This window comes from Zootoca vivipara, chromosome Z (genome assembly GCF_963506605.1).
Source record: "Zootoca vivipara chromosome Z, rZooViv1.1, whole genome shotgun sequence".
In the NCBI taxonomy this organism is placed as follows: domain Eukaryota; kingdom Metazoa; phylum Chordata; class Lepidosauria; order Squamata; family Lacertidae; genus Zootoca; species Zootoca vivipara.
Genome location: NC_083294.1, coordinates 4,012,560 through 4,031,041, shown reverse-complemented (window position 1 = coordinate 4,031,041; position 18,482 = coordinate 4,012,560). Strand labels below are relative to the sequence as shown.

Here is an 18,482-nt window from a genome sequence, read left to right as displayed (position 1 = left end):
TACAGTAAATAATAATAATAATAATAATAATAATAATAATAATAATAATAATTTTATTTATTATTATTTATACTCCACCCATCTGGGTGGCTTCCAACCGAGTAATAATAATAATAATAATAATGGGATATATCTCCCCCCGAGATACAAAAGAGACCAAAAACGGAAAATTTGCAGTTTCTGGATCTATTTATTAGGAGAACGAGGAGACCTCAAAGGACCATAGAGATGTTCCCACTTGGTGGTCTTCTTACTCCTAGAAGAGATGGAGATGGCAAAGGTGAAGCTTCCAAGCTGGTGGTCCTGCTGGGCGCTCAGAACGACACTTCCCACCGGCCCGAGGTCCTCCGACCAATGGCTTCCTCTCCGTCTCCACCCTGCCCTCCATCCCTGGTCAGAGGAGATCCCTGGAGATCCGTGGGGGTGACCCAGGGAGGTCCTTCGTTTGGGTTCCTCCCCATCTCAAGTACTTGAGATGATTGCTCCTGGAGATGGTTGTCCATTCCCAAGCTGGGGAGTAGGATTTGGAGCAGATGTCCACCAAGATAGACCTTCCTTCCTTCCTCTCCTTCATCCCTCCCTCCCTTTCTCTGTCCTTCCTTTCTTCCCTCCTCTCCTTCGTCCCTCCCTCCCTCCCTCTCCATTCCTCCCTCTTTGTTTCCTTCCTTTCCTTTCTTCCTGGTTTCTTCCTTTACTTGCTGCTTTCCTTCCTTCCTCCCTTTCTCGTTTCCTTCCTCCTTGTTTCCTTCCTTTTCTTTCTTCCTTCTATTCTTCCCCTCTTCCCTTTCTTCCTGGTTTCTTCCTTTTCTTGCTTCTTTCCTCCCTCCCTCCCGCCTCCCTCCCTCCCTCTTTCTCCATTCCTTCCTCGTTTCCTTCCTTTTTTTTCTTTCTTCCTTGCTTCTATTTTTCCCTTCTCCTTCCCCCCCTTCCCTTATTTCCTTTCTTCCTGGTTTCTTCCTTTTCTTGCGTCTTTCCTTCACTCCTCCCTTTCTCCCTCCCTCCTTCCTTCCTTCCTCCCTTCGTCCCACCATCCCTTTTCTCTGTTCTTCCTTCCTTCCTTCTTTCCTGGGTAATGTCCACCAAAGTAGATCTGAGATTTGTCCACCAAGATAGACTCAGGGGAGAGAGAGAGGGAAGGAAGGAAGGGGTGAGAGAGGGAAGGAAGGAGAAAGAGAGAGAGAGGATGAAGGGAGAGAGGAAGAGGGAGGAAGAGAGGAAGAGACAGAAAGAGGGAGGGGGAAGAGAAAGATAGACGGGCGGAGAGAGAAAGAAACAAAGAGGAAAAGAGAGGGAGGGAGATAGAGGGAGAATGAGACAGACAGGAAGGAAGGAAGGAAGGAAGGAAGGAAGGAAGGAAGGAAGGAAGGAAGGAAGGAAGGAACAGAAAGAAGAAGGGGGAGAGAAGAAGATAAAGAGGGAGCAGACAAAGAGGAAAAGAGAGAAAGAGGAGTGGGGGAAAAAACAGGGAAATAGAGGGAAGGAGAGAGAGAGAAACAGAGGAAAAGAGAAAGAAAGAAAAAGAGGGAGGTAGAAAGACAGAGGGGGAGAGAGAGAGGGAAAGCGAGAAAATGAAAGAGAGAGAAAGGGATGGAGGGAGGGGGAAAGAGAATGTGAGAGGGGGGAAGGAAGGAAGGAAGGAAGGAAGGAAGGAAGGAAGGAAGGAAGGAAGGAAGGAAGGAATAGGAGAGACAGAGGGGAAGAGAGAGAGTGCTTCTTTGACGAAATGACGCTTTGGATTCCTCAAGAGTAGCCTGGAAGATATCACGAAGCTAGACCTGAGATCTGTCCACCAAGCTAGACCCGAACCCCAATTCGAATTCACGCCCTCGGGAAACTCACGGCTTCATTTTGGCAGGCGACTGTGGAGAGAGAAGGAAGCAGGTTATTGCCGGGCCGTGGTATAAAGCTGGATGACTCTCCGGGGTCCCAAATCAACCCTTGGAGGACCTTCTGCGAGGACTTACCTTCCGTGGGGAAGATCTTGATCTGCTCGGAAGTGTAGCCCTTCTCCTCGCTGCGCTGCTGGAATCTCTCAAGCAATCCGATCGGCTGCGATTCCGCGTTGCGGGCTGGAAAATAATAATAATAATAATAATAAGTCCTCGATAATGTTATTAAATCAGCATAGTATTATTATTATCTTAGGAGACTAATAATAATAATAATAAATCAGTATATTATTGTTATTGCTATTATTAGTCCTTTATGGTGTTATTAAATCAGTATAGTAATAGTAGTAAAAGTCCTTGATAGTGTTATTAAATCAGGATAGTATTATTATTATTATCATCATCATCATCATCTTAGGATTTTTCAAATGATTTCCCCCCTAAGAGACTAATAATAATACTGTAATAATAATGACTAAAAACTCATGAGACTTCTTAGGAATCCTCAAATGATATTTTCCTCTAATAGAATAATAATTATAATAAGGGAACCAGAGAGAGGATGGGTATTAGTAGTAATAATAATAATAATAATAATAATAATATACCATCAGTATATTATTATTATTCCTCGATAATGTTATTAAATAAGCATATCATCATCATCATCATCTTATGATTCCTCAAACGATATTTTCCAACAATAACAACAACAACAACAATAATAATAGCATTTGATAATCTGATCCGAAAGCGGCCTCAGGTAGACTCTGCACACCCCCGCCCCCCCGGGGAGGCTCTCCTTCCAGGGCTTACCATACAGGCTGGAGGTGCGGTAGGTCTGGTCCTTGCGGCTGGTGATCAGGTCAACGATGGCATAGTTATTGCCGTCCGTCTCCACCACCTCCACTTTCTTCTCACCGAATCCTGGAGGGGAGGGGTGGGGAGAAAAGGACAGTGAAGGGGGGGAGAGTCGCCGGAAGTGGGTCCCCCAAGGATCATCTAGCCAAACCCGCCACACCTGCCCGGCTTTCCCCAGCATATTAATAGGATCATTATTATTAATAATTATTGATTAATAATATTAATTATAATATATTAATATTGATTGATATTAATTATAATATATGGTATTAATGAATATTAATGAATAATGTTTTATAATATATTAATTGATTAATAATAAATATTAATAATATTAATGATAATATAATATATACTTTTAATATTAACATTTTTTAATATTAATATTAATAAGCCTTTCCATCAAGCTGAGTTTCCCCAGTTGCCTTGGGTGGCTCCTGGCAATATAATATAATATAATATAATATAATATAATATAATATAATAATGTATTAGTAGAAATGTAACTATTATTAATATAAAAATAAATGATATGCATTTAAACATATAAATTATTTATATAAATATAAACAATCAATAACACATAAATCTAAACGTTTTTGTTGTTGTTATCCTGCCCATCTGCCTGAGTTTCCCCAGCCGCTCTGGGTGGCTGCTGGCCAAATTCTATTTATATTCCTGTTATAATTTAAACATTATATTAAGATTTTAAATTATAATTTAAGTATTACATATTTAAATAATGTAAATATGTAAATATCAATATAAACACCAACCACTCTGGGCATAAAAATAAAAATAATAAAACATCAAAACGTTTGAAACATTCCCCAAATAAATCCCCGGAACGGAACCCTTAAATACGAACTGCATTTATGGTAGTATTTTCCATCGTCGCCTTTCTTGAAAACCATCTTGATCGTCTTGCAGCCTTGGGGTCTGCCGGGGGGGGGGGAATAGAAAAAGAGGTCCAATATTTATTGGGGGAATTATTTTTATATGAATTTTCCTGCAAAAATAGGAGAGTCCCTATTTTCACAAGAATATATATATGTGTGTGTGTGTGTCCACCAAGAAAAGGTCATGGGTCGGGACAGGGTGGGGCCAATCACAGGTATGAGCCACGGGGGGTGGGGAGAGGAGTCTGAAGGGGCACTCTGAGGGCCCATTTAACAGACTAAGCCACAGCAACGAATACGTGACATACAGGCCAGGATATGTCGCCACCGCCACCGGGGAAATAGCAGGGATGCGCTGGGGGTGGGCAGGGGGTAGGGGAGTCACAGGGATGGGGGAGGAGGGGTAGCGATGCCTCATGGGTCGGGACAGGGTGGGGGGAGTCACCGGGGACAGTCACAGGGATGAATCGGGGGGTGGGGGGACAGAGCAGAATAGGTCATGGGCCGGGACAGAGTGGGGGGAGTCACAGGGATGAGGCACAGCAACGCGTGGCCGGGCCAGCTAGTATATATATAAAATTAATATAATATTTCAAAAGAGGGACACCCCATCCCGTAAAAAAAGGGACTTCCTATGACAAAAAGGGACACCCAATCCCATGAAAATATGGGCACCCCATCCTGTGACAACAGGGACTTTCTATGACAAAATAGGACACCCTATCCTGTGAAAATAGGGACTTCCTCTGACAAAAAAGGACACCCTGTCCCGTTAAAATAGGGGCACCCTGTCCTGTTAAAATAGGGACACCCATCCCATGAAAATAGTGAATATAGGGACACCCATCCCGTGAAAACACAGACTTCCTATTCCAAAAGAGGGACACTCCATTCCGTGAAAATAGGTATACCCATCCTGTGAAAATAGGGACACCCACCCTATGAAAATAGGGACACCCCATCCCGTGAAAATTGAGGCGATCCTCCTGGTAGGATGGACCTCTGTTTGGTGGCCGCCCGCCCTGGGTTCGAGAGCGGCCTGGTCTGGATGACGCTTGGGGTTCTTACGTGGGGATGCGGGTTTCGATCACGACGTCCCCGCCCTCGAATGACACGTCGACGGCCAGGGTCTTCATCTTGTCCATGTGCTTCAAGATGTGGGGGTCGGTCGTGCTGATTCCCAAAGCCATCCATTGTCCTCTGGCCTGAGGGGGGGGGAGATGGAGGGTGAGGGACCCTGGAGGAAGCGTGTCGATCTAGATGACCCTTGGAGTGCTCACCTTACTTACCTTCTCCTGAGCTTGAAGGTCATCCGAGAAGCCGTGGACGGCGCAGAAGAGGGCCAGAGCCACCGCGACCAAGCAGAACTTCATCTTCAAGATGGGCTTCTTTTCTTCTCAGGAACTTCTCAAGAACTTCGAGGAACGTGATTATGGGTCCTGCAGAGCTTCCTGGTTTTATAGAGCCCGGTGGCACCCTCCCACCTGGCCCCACCTCCGTCCCCTCGAGGTGAACTTCTGAGCCACCTCCTCAACATCTCCTGGGCTTCTTGCCAAGGGGTGGTTGGCAGGTGATCAGGAGATGTTGAGGTGGAAACTCCAATCCACCTCCGTCCTTCTGGGCTTCCTGTCAAGGGGTGGTTGGCAGGTGGAACCTCCCATCCACCTCCTCCCTCCTGAGCTTCCAGCCAGGAGATGTTGTGCTTGGCAAGGGAGGAGTCAGTTCCTCAAGGAACATCTCAGTTGACCTTCTGCAGAGGAGATAAGACCGGGGATTCCTGGCAGGAGATCAGGAGATGTTCAGATGGACCTCCCATCCACCTCCATCCTCCTGGGCTTCCAGCCAGGAGACGTTGTGGTTGGCAGGGGAAGAGTCAGTTCCTCGTGGAAGATCTCACGGTTGACCTTCTGCAGAACAGATAAGAGCGGGGATTGTTGGCAGGAGGACGGTTGACGTTCTTCAACCACACGGTGGTCCCTGAGGGCATCAGGCCAACCGAAGTTCATCTGATTATGGTTGGCATGAGGATAGGAACATCTCATGGTTGGTCCCATGCCATGGGTTCATCTGCAGATAAAACCAGATTATTCTCCAAAGGACCTTCTCATATTTGACCTTAGACCATCTCCAGATAAGACCAGATTGTGGTTGGCAGGACGACAGTTGTTCCATAAGACCTTCTCATGGTTGGCCTCATGTCATGTGTTCATCTGCAGATAAGAACAGATTATTATCCAAAGGACCACCTCATATTTGACCTTAGACCATGTGTTCATCTCCAGATAAAACCAGATTATAGTTGGCAGGAGGACAGTTGTTCCATAGGACCTTTTCATGGTTGGCCTCATGTCATGTGTTCATCTCCAGATAAGACCAGATTATGGTTGGCCTGAGGAACGTAGCTTTGAAGGAACACCTGGAAGCCTTCAGAGATAAGATGAGGCGATGGTTGGCAGGAGAACAAGGGTCCCAGTCTGCTGGTTGATCTTTGACGGTCCTTTGGGGCCACGGCCCTCATTCTTACCCCCACCGGGTCCTTGGACAACCGCCATGGCGCCATGTCTCCCAGAAGATCCACCATCGGTGGTCTTCTGGAACCAAGCATACCATGAGGTCCACCTTTCAACGGTCTGATGGGGCAGTGTGTTCTCCTGGTGGTAGATTTAGGGCTGACAGTTGTCCCAGAGGACCATCGGGGGGGATTGAGAAGGTCTACAGGACAACCATTGTAGGTTGAGGTACTGGGGATGATCTGGATGACCGTGGGGGTCCCACTCAAGTTTGGGGTGTTGCTTGGACTTGAGGGGGCCCCAATTCCTGCTGCTTTCCCCTTCTTGGAAGGAAGGGAGGAAGCAGGGAAGGGAGGGAGGAGAGAAGCAGGGAAGGAAGGAGAATGGGAGGGATGAAGGAAAGAAGGAAGAAACCAGGAAGAAAGGGAAGAAGGCAAGGGGGGAAGAAGAAGGGAAGAATAAAAGCAAGAAGAAAGAAAAGGAAGGAAATGAGGGAGGAACGGAGAGAGGGAGGGAGAGATGAAGGAGAGGAAGGGAGAAAGGGAGGGATGAAGGAAAGAAGGAAGAAACCAGGAAGAAAGGAAAGAAGGGAAGGGGGGAAGAAGGGAAGAATAAAAGCGAGGTGAATGAATGAATTTATTAATACGGTCGCAGACCAGCATCAACACATACAGTAATACAGATCAACACAAAGCATAACAAAATGCAAAAGGCAGTGTGAAAATAACGAGGATTTAAATACAAAAATTAAAATCACTTCTTAACGGACTCCCTGTAGTTGACATTTAGGGGTTGGGTCATTATGGGATATCACTTGCTTCCTGCGATTGATTGCGGAAAAGCAAAATTTAGCTACATTTAATGTAGTCTTGGAATTCTTGTCCTCTAGCAGTAGTTTTAGACTATGATGATCAGATTCTTTCATGGACTTTTGCAAGACAGGTGTAATAAAAGTCAAACGTATATCGTCATACAAACGACAGCGTAAAAGTACATGTGAGGCAGTTTCTACTTCCATAGAGCCGCAAGGGCAGACCCGTGCAGTATATGGTTTACCCTCAAATCTGCCCTGTAGTAAGGCAGAAGGGAGAACATTGAATCTGACGAGGGTAAAAGATCGTCTGTATTTGGGGATCTGAATTTCAGACAGATAGCTTGCTGGGGCGAAACCTCTCCCATGGTCCCTTATTACAGAATATTTAGTCATTTCACTCATGTGGCATTGTAATTCTACGTCCCAGATTCGCTGGCGAATTAAAGTCCTGGCTCTCTCGTATCCTGCCGCAATTAAGATTTGCGGGGAGAGTCCCAGGCTTCTTATCTTTTCAAACAGGGAGGATTTCCAGGTAGAGTGGTAGGAGTCTAACAATGTTAAATGTGCCAACCCGGCCGGGAAGAAGATAAGTTTTAGCCAGAAATGGATCTTTGCTATCCACAGCCGTGCATTGATGGATAATTGTCCGACTTCCAGTCGGACAGCTATATTGGCTACACAGGGGGGGATCCCCAATAGACAGCGATAAAATTTGGTTTGGAATGCCTCGACCGGCGCGAGATTTTTAAAACTGCAAACCTGGGAACCATAGGTGAGTTGAGGGAGTATTTTTGTGACAAAGACCTGGGAGGCTGCTGGAACATATTGACCCCCTTTCCCATAGAAGAATCTTGTTAGGGCTTTGGTGGTCCTTCCTGCGTTGGCAATGGCATTTTTCATCTGATGATGCCATGAGCCCCTTTCCTGAAACATTATACCCAGATATTTATAGGTTTCCACCTGATCAATGGGTTGGCTATCAATTCTCCATTTGTGTTTCCTTCTTTTTTTTGAAAACACCATGATTTTAGATTTGCTGTAATTTATTGTAAGTTGTTCAGTTTTACAATAGTTAGCAAGGGATCTCAGGAGTTTCCTTAAACCAACGCAGGAAAAGGAAAGTAGAACTGCGTCGTCCGCATATAAGAGTACTGGAAGGGGGATACCTGCCAATTTGGGGGGGTGGGCATTTTCCATCAACATATTTTCTGCTAGAGAGTTTATGTAAAAATTAAATAAAATTGGTGCAAGGACGCACCCCTGTTTTACCCCATGGTGGGTTTGGATTTCTTTGGTTAGGTGGCCCAAACGGTCGCACCTTACCCTGACCCTGGTGTTTTCATATAACCCACGAATAAGACACAATAAGCGTTTATCAATGTTTGTGGCGCCAAGCTTTTCCCAGAGTCTGTCCCTAGGAATTAGATCAAAGGCGGATTTGAAATCTATAAAAGCTGTATAAAGGGACCCCCCTTTTCTAGAGCTAGGGGGGTCCCTTTATAAAAGCGAGGAAGAAAGAAAAGGAAGGAAACAAGGAGGAAAGGAAGGAATGGAGAAAGGGAGGGACGAAGGAAAGAAGGTGAAGGGGGAGGGACAAAGGAAAGAAGAAAAGGAAGGAAGAATGGGGAAAGGGAGGGACGGAAGGAAGGAAGGAAGGAAAGAAAGAAAGGATGAAACCAGGAAGAAAGGAAAGAAGGGAGGGAGGGAAGAAGAATAGAAGGAAGGAAGAAAAGGAAGAAAACAAGAAAGACCAGAGAAAGGGAGGAAGAAAGGAAGGAAAGAAAATTAAAAGGAGGAATGAGGCACAGAAGCAGAAGGAGGAATAAAGGAAAGGGAAGAAGAAGAAATGAATGGAGAAAGGGAAGGAGAGAGGGAGGAAAGAACACAGAAAGGGAGGAAAAAAGAGAGAGGGTGGGAAAGGAAAAGAAAAAGGAAGCAAGGGAAGAGGAACAGAAGAACAGGAAGGAAGATAGGAAAAATAAAAGGACGAAGAGAGGGAGAAGAAAGAAGGAAGGAAAGGAGGGAGGGAGGGAAAAACACAGAAAAGAAGGGCGGAAAAAATAAAAAAGAAGAAAGAAAAGAACGGAGGGAGAGGGAGGGAGGGAGGCAGACCCTTTTGATTGGCCGATCCCTCCATTGACGGACAAACGAGAAAAGATGGCAACCAAGGCATTTATTCTGCAAATCTCCTGCCAAAAGGAGTGTGTGTAAGAAACGGAAGTAGAACCCGCCACCCTCCGTTGGGGAAACTCCAATTTGCGCCCCCCCCCGGTCGGGAAAAGGGTGCAAATTGCGACACCTGTGGAGTGCAGGAGGTGCCCCTCGAACTCTTTCTGGAAGCGCCTTGTTTTCAGGAGCAGAGAAGGAAGGAAGGAAGGAAGGAAGGAAGGAAGGAAGGAAGGAAGGAAGGAAGGAAGGGCGACAAAGGAAAGAAAGAAGGGAGGAAGGAAGGAAGGAAGGAAGGAAGGAAGGAAGGAAGGAAGGAAGAATGGGAGAATAGAAGCAAGGAAGATAGAATAATAATAATAATAATAATAATAATAATAATAATAATAATAATTTATTATTTAAACCCCGCCCATCTCAGCGACTGTTTCATCTCCCTCAGCTCCGGGGGAAACCACGGGGCTGTCTGGGCTCCATGCAATCAGAGAGGGCGCTTCGGAGCCAGAAAGTCAATAGCCCTGGTTAACTCCACATTCCAGCGGTCCACCAGGGAATCAGAAAAGAAATCAGAAGGAATCAGAATAGAAAAGAAAGGAGAGAGGGACAAAGGAGAAAAGGAAGGGAAAAGGCCAGGGAAAGAGGAGGAGGAGGAGGAAGCGTCAGGAAAGAGCAAAGGAGGGAAGGAAGAAGAAGGAAGAAAGGGAAGGAGGAACAAAGGAGAGAAGGAAGGAAAAAAGGATGGCAGGGAAGAATAAAGGAAGGAAAGGAAGCAAGAAAGACAAAAAAGATGGGAGGGAAGAAAGAAAGAGGGACAAATGAAGGAAAGAAGGAACGGAGGGAGGAAAACGGAAGGAAGCAGAGAAGCAGAGAAGGGAAGAAGAAAGAAAAGAACGGAGAAAGAGGGAAGGAGGAAGAAAAAGGAAGGCCCATTTGCTTGGCCGACGACCGATCCCTCCAACAAACGACAAACAAGGAAAGATGACAACCAAGGTATTTATTCTGCAAATCTCCTGCCGTAAAGGGCAGGAAGTAGCAGAAGTAGAACCCGCCACCCTCCTTTGGCGAAACACCAATTTGGCCCCCCCACGTCCACTTCCTCCGGCGGGGAAGAGGGTGCAAGTCGCACCGCCCCTCGAACTCGGCGCCCGCCGTCGCCCTTCTCGCAAGCATAGCTGCACCGCCAGCGGAGTGTCAGAGTCCGGCCAGGTCGACGATGGCCTTGATGAATAGCGTATCGTCTCGGATGTATGAGTCTCTGGCAGCCATCTTGGCCAGCGGGCAGAAGAGCGGGCAGCCGCTGGCGACGTTCATTTCGCCCGTTGGGCGCTGGAAGGAGGAGGAGGCAACGTCCGGGCGGAAGGCATCAATCACATGCTCCCGGTGGTCTTGATCCAATAGCATCAGGGTGACCTGGGAGGGATTAATAGCCAATCAATCCTTCTAATAAGAGCCTATGAATCTGATTATTAGAAGCCTATGAATCTTATTAATAGCCAATTACCTGTATTACAGTAGCGCTCTGGGAAATGGAAAACAAACGGACTCTGCTTTCGGGGTTTATATTAGAGCAGCGGTCTAGGAAACGGAAAGCAGATTCGCTCCGCTTTGGGGGTGCCCAGGAAAACAAAAGGATTCCGCTTTTGGGGTTCATTTTAGAGCAGCGCTCTAGGAAACGGAAAGCAGATTCGGTCTGCTTTGTGGCTTTCGAGGAAAACAAACAGACTCCGCCTTTGGGGCTTATATTAGAGCAGCGTTCTAAGGAACAGAAAGTGGATTCACTCCACTTTCAAAGGTTTTAGATCAGCTTTTTAGGAAACAGAAAGCGGATTCACTTCACTTTCAGGGCTGATCATAAATCAGCTTGCTAGGAAGTATAGAGAAGATTCACCCCACTTTGGGACTTTCCAGGAAATCAAATGGACTCCGCTTTCAGGGTTTATATTAGAGCAGCGTTCTAGCAAACAGAAAGCGGATTCGCTCCATTTTCAGGGCTTATCGTAAACCAGATTTCTAGAAAGCTTTCTAGAAAGATTAACTCCACTTTGGGTGTTTGTTTTCAATCAGCTTTGCAGGAAACCAGGAAGTCGCGGAACAAGATTCAGCCCAGTTTCGGGGATTGTTTTCAACCAGCTTTCCAGGAAATCAGATTGACTCCACTTCGGCGAGGGGGGGGGTGTATTTTCGATCAGCTTACTAGACAACGGAAACCAGATTTACTCCACTTTGGGGCTTTGTTTGAAATCCTCTTTCCTGGAAACGGGGAACGCAGTAAAGCAGATTGAGTCCACTTTGGGGGGTTTGCTTTAAATCCAGGAAACGGGGAATGGACAAAAAGCAGAGTGACTCCGGATTGGCGTGCCGAATGGCCTACCTTCTGGTTGAAGGGCCACTTCAGAAGGGCATCATTCGGACCTTTCATTAGGACGAAGAAGAGTGAGAGGTGTGACCCACGCCCAGAGCCGTCGCCGTTGAGGTAGAGACGGAGGCACATTTTGTATCCGTAGCGGCTGGTGTAGAAGGCTGGGGGAAGAGGAGGAGGAAGTGTCAGGAAGGAAGATGGACAAAGGAAAGAAAGACGGAAAGAAGGGAGGAAAAGGAAGGAAGGAAAGGAAGGAAAGGAAGGAAAGGAAGGAAAGGAAGGAAGGAAGGAAGGAAGGGGGACAAAGGAAAGAAAGGAAAGAAGGGAGGAAAAGGAAGGAAGCAGAGAAAGAAAGAAGGAAGGAAAATAGAAAGAAAGGGAAGGAGAAAAGGAAGGAAGAAAGAAAAATAAAGAAAGAAAGAGGGACAAAGGAAATAAAGAAGGGAGGGAGGGAAGAAAAAGGAAGGAAGCAACGAAGCAGAGAAGGAAGGAAGAAAGAAAGCAGGGAAGCAAAGGAAGGAAGCAAGAAAGAAGGAAAGAAACAGTGAAGCAAGGAAGGAAGGAAGAACGGGGGAACAAAGGAAATAAAGAAGGAAGGGAGGGAGGAAAAAGGAAGGCAGGAAGGAGAAGAACAGGAAGCAAGACCCACCTGGCGAGAAGATGGCGGGTGCCCTCCCGACCACAGCCTCCTGCATCTTCCGGCCCACCTCCTCCACCTTCCACAGGAAGACGCCATCGTAGGTCGCCGCCTCGGCGCCACGCAGCGCCGATTCCATGTCCGCCAGTGCCGCGTCCTTCAACGCCAAGCTCCTTTCCAGCTGCCGGATCTGGGAGTCGGGGTGGGGAGAAAGTCGGTCAACCCAGAACCCAGGGCTCACCCCCCTGCCCCTGCCCCCTTTCGCGCCCCGAACCTTGAGGGCCAGAGACTCGGCGCGGTCTTCCTCCTGGCGCCGCTGGTGGGCCGCCTCCTCGGCCGCTGCCGAGACACGCTCCACCTCACGGTTGAGGACGCAGACAATCTTCTCAAAGGTGGAGGCCTTCCTCTCCAGGGCCTCCCAAGGGGCAGCCCCCCAAGCGGGGCCCCCGGCGGGACAGGGTTCCCCCATGGGGTGGGGGAGACAGGAGGGAGGGGTCGACGTGAGTCGGTTATGGGCCCCAACCGGATGGGGGTCTTTGAGCAAGTTAGGAGCCCCAAACAAATGGGGGTCTTTGAGCGGGTTAGGGGCCCCGACCGGGTGGGGGTCTTTGACCGGGTGGGGGGCCCCAGCAGGGCAGGGGAGTCCGGAGGGAGGGGGCGACGTGAGTCGGTTATGGGCACCGAGCGGAAAGGGGTCTTTGAGCGGGTGGGGCCCCCCGACCGGATGGGGGTCTTCATCTGGGTGGGGCGCCCCAAGCTCAGGGGGGTCCCCGGTCTCGGGACGGGTGCACCGTGCCAGCCGCAGGGCGAAGGACAGGAGCAGGCCGAGGTGCTCGGGCAAGTTCTGGGTCTCGTGGAGGGGCAGCCCCTCGTTATCCACCTGCGAGGGGGGGGCGGCAGAGAGGAAGAGGAAGGTTGCTTGAGAGAATGGTAGCAATAATTTTAAGACTAAAAAAATACTACTAATACTTCAACTCATGTACTAATACTAAGACCAGCCATCCCCAAACTTCGGCCCTCCAGGTGTTTTGGACTACAATTCCCATCATCCCTGACCACTGGTCCTGTTAGCTAGGGATCATGGGAGTTGTAGGCCAAAACATCTGGAGGGCCGCAGTTTGGGGATGCCTGACTAAGATCCTTAATAGTAATGATACTAGCATTCATAGCAATGCTAAAGATACAAAGGAGAATACTAATACTAATACTTTAGAATTGCGATAAATCCTAGTATCATTACTATGAATGGTATTAGTATTAAGACTTGAGTCTAAGAGCATTAATAGTCATGAGACTAGAAATCATAGCACTACTAAAGATACAAAGCAGAATAATTAGACCAACACTACTAGTAATAGTAACATCTATTGATACTAATACCAATAATAGTGCAAATACCAATAGTGGAAATAGTGCAAATACCAATACAATTAATAAGCCTATCAGCATTACTCTCTCAGAAGCATAGCAAGACGACTCATACTAATTAGTAGTACTGTCATTAGCATTAGTAATACTAATAAGGCTAATACTAATATTAATCAACGCAATCATACTATCAATACTAAAACCAATACAACTAGTACTTTGACTAATGGTCGTGCTAATAATACAACCATTAATAGTAATGATACTAATAATAATAGCAATATAAAGATATGAAGGAGAATAATTAAAGCAATACTACTAGTAATTGTAACATTCATCGTGGTACCGATACTAATACCAATACTACTCACACCAATGAGACAAATACTACTAATAATGATAACACTAATAGTACATGCTACGAATAATATTATCAATTATTACTAATATTGCTGTTATTACACTAATACCAATACTCATCATCACATCACCATAGTACTGATCATACTAATACTAATCACACCAAGACTCCTAGCTACACTAATACCAATGTCACCATAGTAATATCTGCAAAACTGGCCAAGCATAGTAATAGCTGGAAGCTTCCAGTGCCAGAAGGACTCGCACTCACCATCTCGCTGCAGCCGACAGGCCGGAAGCGGCACGGTACCCGGCATTTCCCGCAGCTCCGGACGTGCTCGGCAAACTATCCGGGAGGGGAAAGAGGAGGCAGGTCACGGAGGCGAAAGGTGCCCAGCCCCGGCCCCGGGGTTGAACTAGATGATCCCTGGATACCCTGTTTTTTCCTGGGCGATGGCGGCTCACCATTTCCCGTGGGACGTCCGTCCTCCCGCAGCCATCGCAGGTCAGTGGGAATTTGGGACACGTCTCGTCATGAGCCTGGCGGAAACCAAAGCAGACGGTGAGAGGACTGTTTCTTTTTATTTACCCCAAAATTGGAAATTAATAATACGTTGGACACGGCAACAACAACAATTTTTTTTTTTTAATACCCCACCCTCTCTGGCCATGGCCGGGCTCAGAGCGGCAAACATCATACAGTGGAACCTTGGTTTATGAACACCCCAGTTTATGAATTTTCGGTTTACGAACACCGCGGACCCATCTGGAACGGATTAATTCACTTTCCATTACTTTCAATGGGAAAGTTCGTTTCAGTTTATGAACGCTGCAGTTTAAGAACAGACTTCCGGAACCAATTATACCCATGCTTCGGGTTAAGTACGCTTCAGGTTGAGTACTCCGCGGACCCGTCTGGAACGGATTATTCCACTTTCCATTACTTTCAATGGGAAAGTTCGCTTCAGTTTATGAACGCTTCAGTTTAAGTACTCCGCGGACCGTCTGGAACAGATTAATCCACTTTCCATTACTTTCAATGGGAAAGTTCACTTCAGTTTATGAACGCTTCAGTTTATGAACAGACTTCCGGAACCAATTGTGTTCATAAATCAAGGTACCACTGTACATAAAACTAATAGTACTACTACTACTGATGATGATGATGATAATAATAATAATAATAATAATAATAATACTGATAATACCACCCTCCCCAGGCAAAGCCGGGTTCAGAGCTGCTAACATCATACATAATAGTACTAATAGTATCAATAGTACTTATAATAATACTGATAATTCTAATACTAACACCAATAATTATAATAGCAAAATAATAGTAATCATCATCATACTAATAATACTAATCATCATGGTACTAATAATAATACTAATGGCAATGACAACAATATCAATACTAAAACCAACACAGCTAATACTTAGACTAAAATACTGATACTGTTAGTATTAGTACTTTATACTAATTGTGCTTTAGTATTGATTTGTGCTTTGTGAGTGATAATTTGTACTCTGTGAATGCTAGAGTCTATTGTATTTTAGTAGACTGTTGTATTTTAGTATTTTGTTGGAAGCTGCCAGCAGGAATTTGGGACACCTCATCGTGAGTCTGGTGGAAACCACATCAGACGATGAGAGGATTGTTTCTTTTTATTTACCCCGAAATTAGAAATTAATAATACGTTGGACACGACAACAACAACAACAAATTTTATTTATATCCCACCCTCCGCTGGCAAACCTGGTCTCAGAGTAGCTAACATCATACATAATAGTACAAATAAAGGTAAAGGGGTCCCTGACCATCAGGTCCAGTCGTGTCCGACTCTGGGGTTGCGGCGCTCATCTCGCTCTACAGGCCGAGGGAGCCAGCGTTTGTCCGCAGACAGTCATGTGGCCAGCATGACAAAGCTGCTTCTGGCGAACCAGAGCAGCGCACGGAAACGCCATTTACCTTCCCGCCGGAGCGGTCCCTATTTATCTACTTGCACTTTGACGTGCTTTCGAACTGCTAGGTTGGCAGGAGCTGGGACCGAGCAACGGGAGCTCACCCCATCGCGGGGATTTGAACTGCCGACCTTCTGATCAGCAAGCCCTAGGCTCTGTGGTTTAACCCACAGCGCCACCTGGGTCCCATAAATAGTACTAATACCGTAGTACTAATACCATTACGGCTAATACCACCCTCCCCAGGCAAAGCCGGGCTCAGAGCAGCTAACATCATACATCATACTACTACTACTACTACTACTACTAATAATAATAATACTGGTAATACTAATGCGAATGCCAATAATTATAACAACAAAATACTAGCAATCACAACCACTATCATACTAATAATACTAATGATAATGATAACAATAAAATTAATACCAAAACCAATAGTGTTAATACTTAAATAATAATAGTGATAATGATAATAATGCTATTAGTATCAGTACTTTATGCTAAAGTGCTAATTGTACTTTAGTATTGATTTGTACTTTGTAGTATCTAGCCTGACCCCCTTCAAGGCGGGAATTTCAAGCAATTAAATATAGAATAATGAGCCAGGATTTGAACCCGTTCCCCTGAAGCAAAATCCTCACCTCGTATTCCTTGATGGTGCCATTCCAGGGACAGTCCTTGCGGGCGCAGGCGGCCGGAAGACTTTCCACCTCGCGCCGGGCAGCATTATCCGGGAAAGCCTGGCAGGAGAAAATCATCAGAAATAATAATAATAATAATAATAATCTCTTTAAAGTATAAAGCAGCATAGAAAACGTCTGCCTCTTATAGCTCTCTGGGAAGCTAATGGGAGGAAATGGTGTGGAATGGAATAATATGTAGCAAAATAATAACTATTATTATTACTATTATTTCTGGGCTGCACATAAAAAAAAATTGGGGTTATTTCTCCCCCACTTTGGAGAAGAGCACTGGGCTTGAAGCGATCCCACTTCTGACACCAGTCCTTGAATTGGCAATCACGCTTAGGTCAATAATAATAATAATAATTTTCTCTTTAAAGGATAAAGCAGCATAGAAAAGATCTGCCTCTTATAGCTCTCTGGGAAGCTAATGAGAGGAAAGAGTAAGAATATGTAGCAAAATAATAACTACTGTATTATTATTGTTTAAAATCATTTAAACAAATATAATTTATATTTAGATAAACAATAGTTGTCATCAATTGGATTCCTGCCTTTCAGTGGGTTGGGTTAGATGACCTTCGGGGGTTACGGCCCTTCGCTCACCGTGCCGCTGTCCAAGACCGAGACGCCCTCTTCGTATAGCCCTTCCCGGAGGCAGGCAGCGCAGGGCTGCGGCCCCGAGCTGGGGGAGAGAGGGAAGCTTTTATTTTTATATGAATAATATTTCTATAACTCATTTATAGACTTAAATAAATATCATTTATTTTTATATGAATAATATCTCTATAAAATCTCTCCGATTCATACGATATTTTTATCCCCGCTTAAAACAGTCCAGTGCAATTTTTTAATTTTTGATCCCAGGCCAGGTTAAAAAAACCATCTCCTATTCATATGATGATTTATCCCACTTGAAACAGTCCGGTGTAATTTGTTTTAATTATTTTTGGATCCTGGGTTGAGATGGATGACCTCCGGGAACCCATTTCCCCCTTCCGGGCTGAGATTCCCACGCTGATTTACCCATACCAATACCGGTAATAATAAATAAATAAATAAATAACACCGGACTGTGTCAAGTGGGCATAGAAAATCGTATGAACGGGAGAGATTTTTTGATGCGTAAATCAGGTTTTTTAGGGGGGGGGCGGGGAGGTACCTGATCAGGTTCTTCAGGCAGTAAGCGCAGTAGCGGTGGCCGCACTGAGCCTGGAAGGGACGGCGCAGCAGGTCTTCACACTCGGAGCATAGGTACTTGCCCTCCAGCTCGGCCCGCAGGATCTCCTTGGGGAAGCCGGGCCGCGTGGCGCCCAGGGAGCCGGGTGGGGTGCAGGATCCGGCCGCCATGGGGAGGGGCGCCCTGTGGCAGGGAGAGGGGGGTTTAGGTTAGGGGGTCCATTCTAGATCCACCATTCTAGATCCCTGCATTAGTCCCTTCCCTCTCTATGATCCCCTAATCATCCCTTGCAAAGGGGTCAGGCTGGATGACCCGGAGGGATCCCTTCTAGCTCATCCATTCCGTCTCTATGATCCCCAGGCTGGATGACCCGGAGGGGTCCCTTCTAGCCCCTCCATTCCCTCTCTATGATCCACTAAGAATCCCTCCAAGAGTCCTAAGCCTACTGTGCAGCTCCTCCGAGACGCCGTTCGCCCGACTCCGGCGCGCTCCGGAAGCGGCCTCCGCAGGACCATCCTCTTCCGCCCTCCTCCCGTCACGCCGCGCGGCTGGAAGACCCCGCCTCCCTGCCTCCCTCTCGCCACGCCCCGGCCGCTCCTTATAAGGCGCTTCTGCCACTCGCCAGTCCCTCCTTCCCTGCCCTTTTTAGGCGTGAGGGGCGGTTTCCCGCTTTTTCTCTCACAAGCCACGCCTCCCCTGTCCTTTTTAGGCGCGTGGGGGGAGATCTCCCTTACCTCTTTCTCGTCTCACGCCGCTGCTTGGTTTCCTCATTTTCGCCCCGGCCC

The 18,482-nt window shown here is 46.4% G+C and overlaps 1 protein-coding gene across 1 annotated transcript; it reads right to left on the bottom strand.

Moving 5' to 3' along the window:
- Positions 1 to 10,121: 10,121 nt before the first annotated feature.
- Positions 10,122 to 18,210, bottom strand: TRAF2 (TNF receptor associated factor 2). The gene is made up of 10 exons (XM_060270220.1): positions 18,144 to 18,210; positions 17,680 to 17,880; positions 17,124 to 17,202; positions 16,476 to 16,574; positions 14,332 to 14,406; positions 14,138 to 14,212; positions 12,413 to 13,018; positions 12,151 to 12,328; positions 11,514 to 11,662; positions 10,122 to 10,552 (listed from the first exon to the last, which is right to left on the bottom strand). Exons 2-10 carry the CDS (start codon positions 17,865 to 17,867, stop codon positions 10,334 to 10,336), a joined length of 1,668 nt encoding a protein of 555 aa, XP_060126203.1. The 5' UTR covers positions 17,868 to 17,880; positions 18,144 to 18,210; the 3' UTR covers positions 10,122 to 10,333.
- Between the last annotated feature and the right edge of the window lie 272 nt (positions 18,211 to 18,482).

Bases quoted from the DNA above. Each gene is read 5' to 3' on its own strand.
- TRAF2 (XM_060270220.1), bottom strand. From the start codon at position 17,867: ATGGCGGCCGGATCCTGCACCCCACCCGGCTCCCTGGGCGCCACGCGG. The intron at 14,407-16,475 runs GTGAGGATTTTG...GGTTTCCGCCAG, and splicing joins GCACCATCAAGGAATACGAG to GCTCATGACGAGACGTGTCC. The intron at 14,213-14,331 runs GTGAGCCGCCAT...CCTCCCGGATAG, and splicing joins CGGACGTCCCACGGGAAATG to TTTGCCGAGCACGTCCGGAG.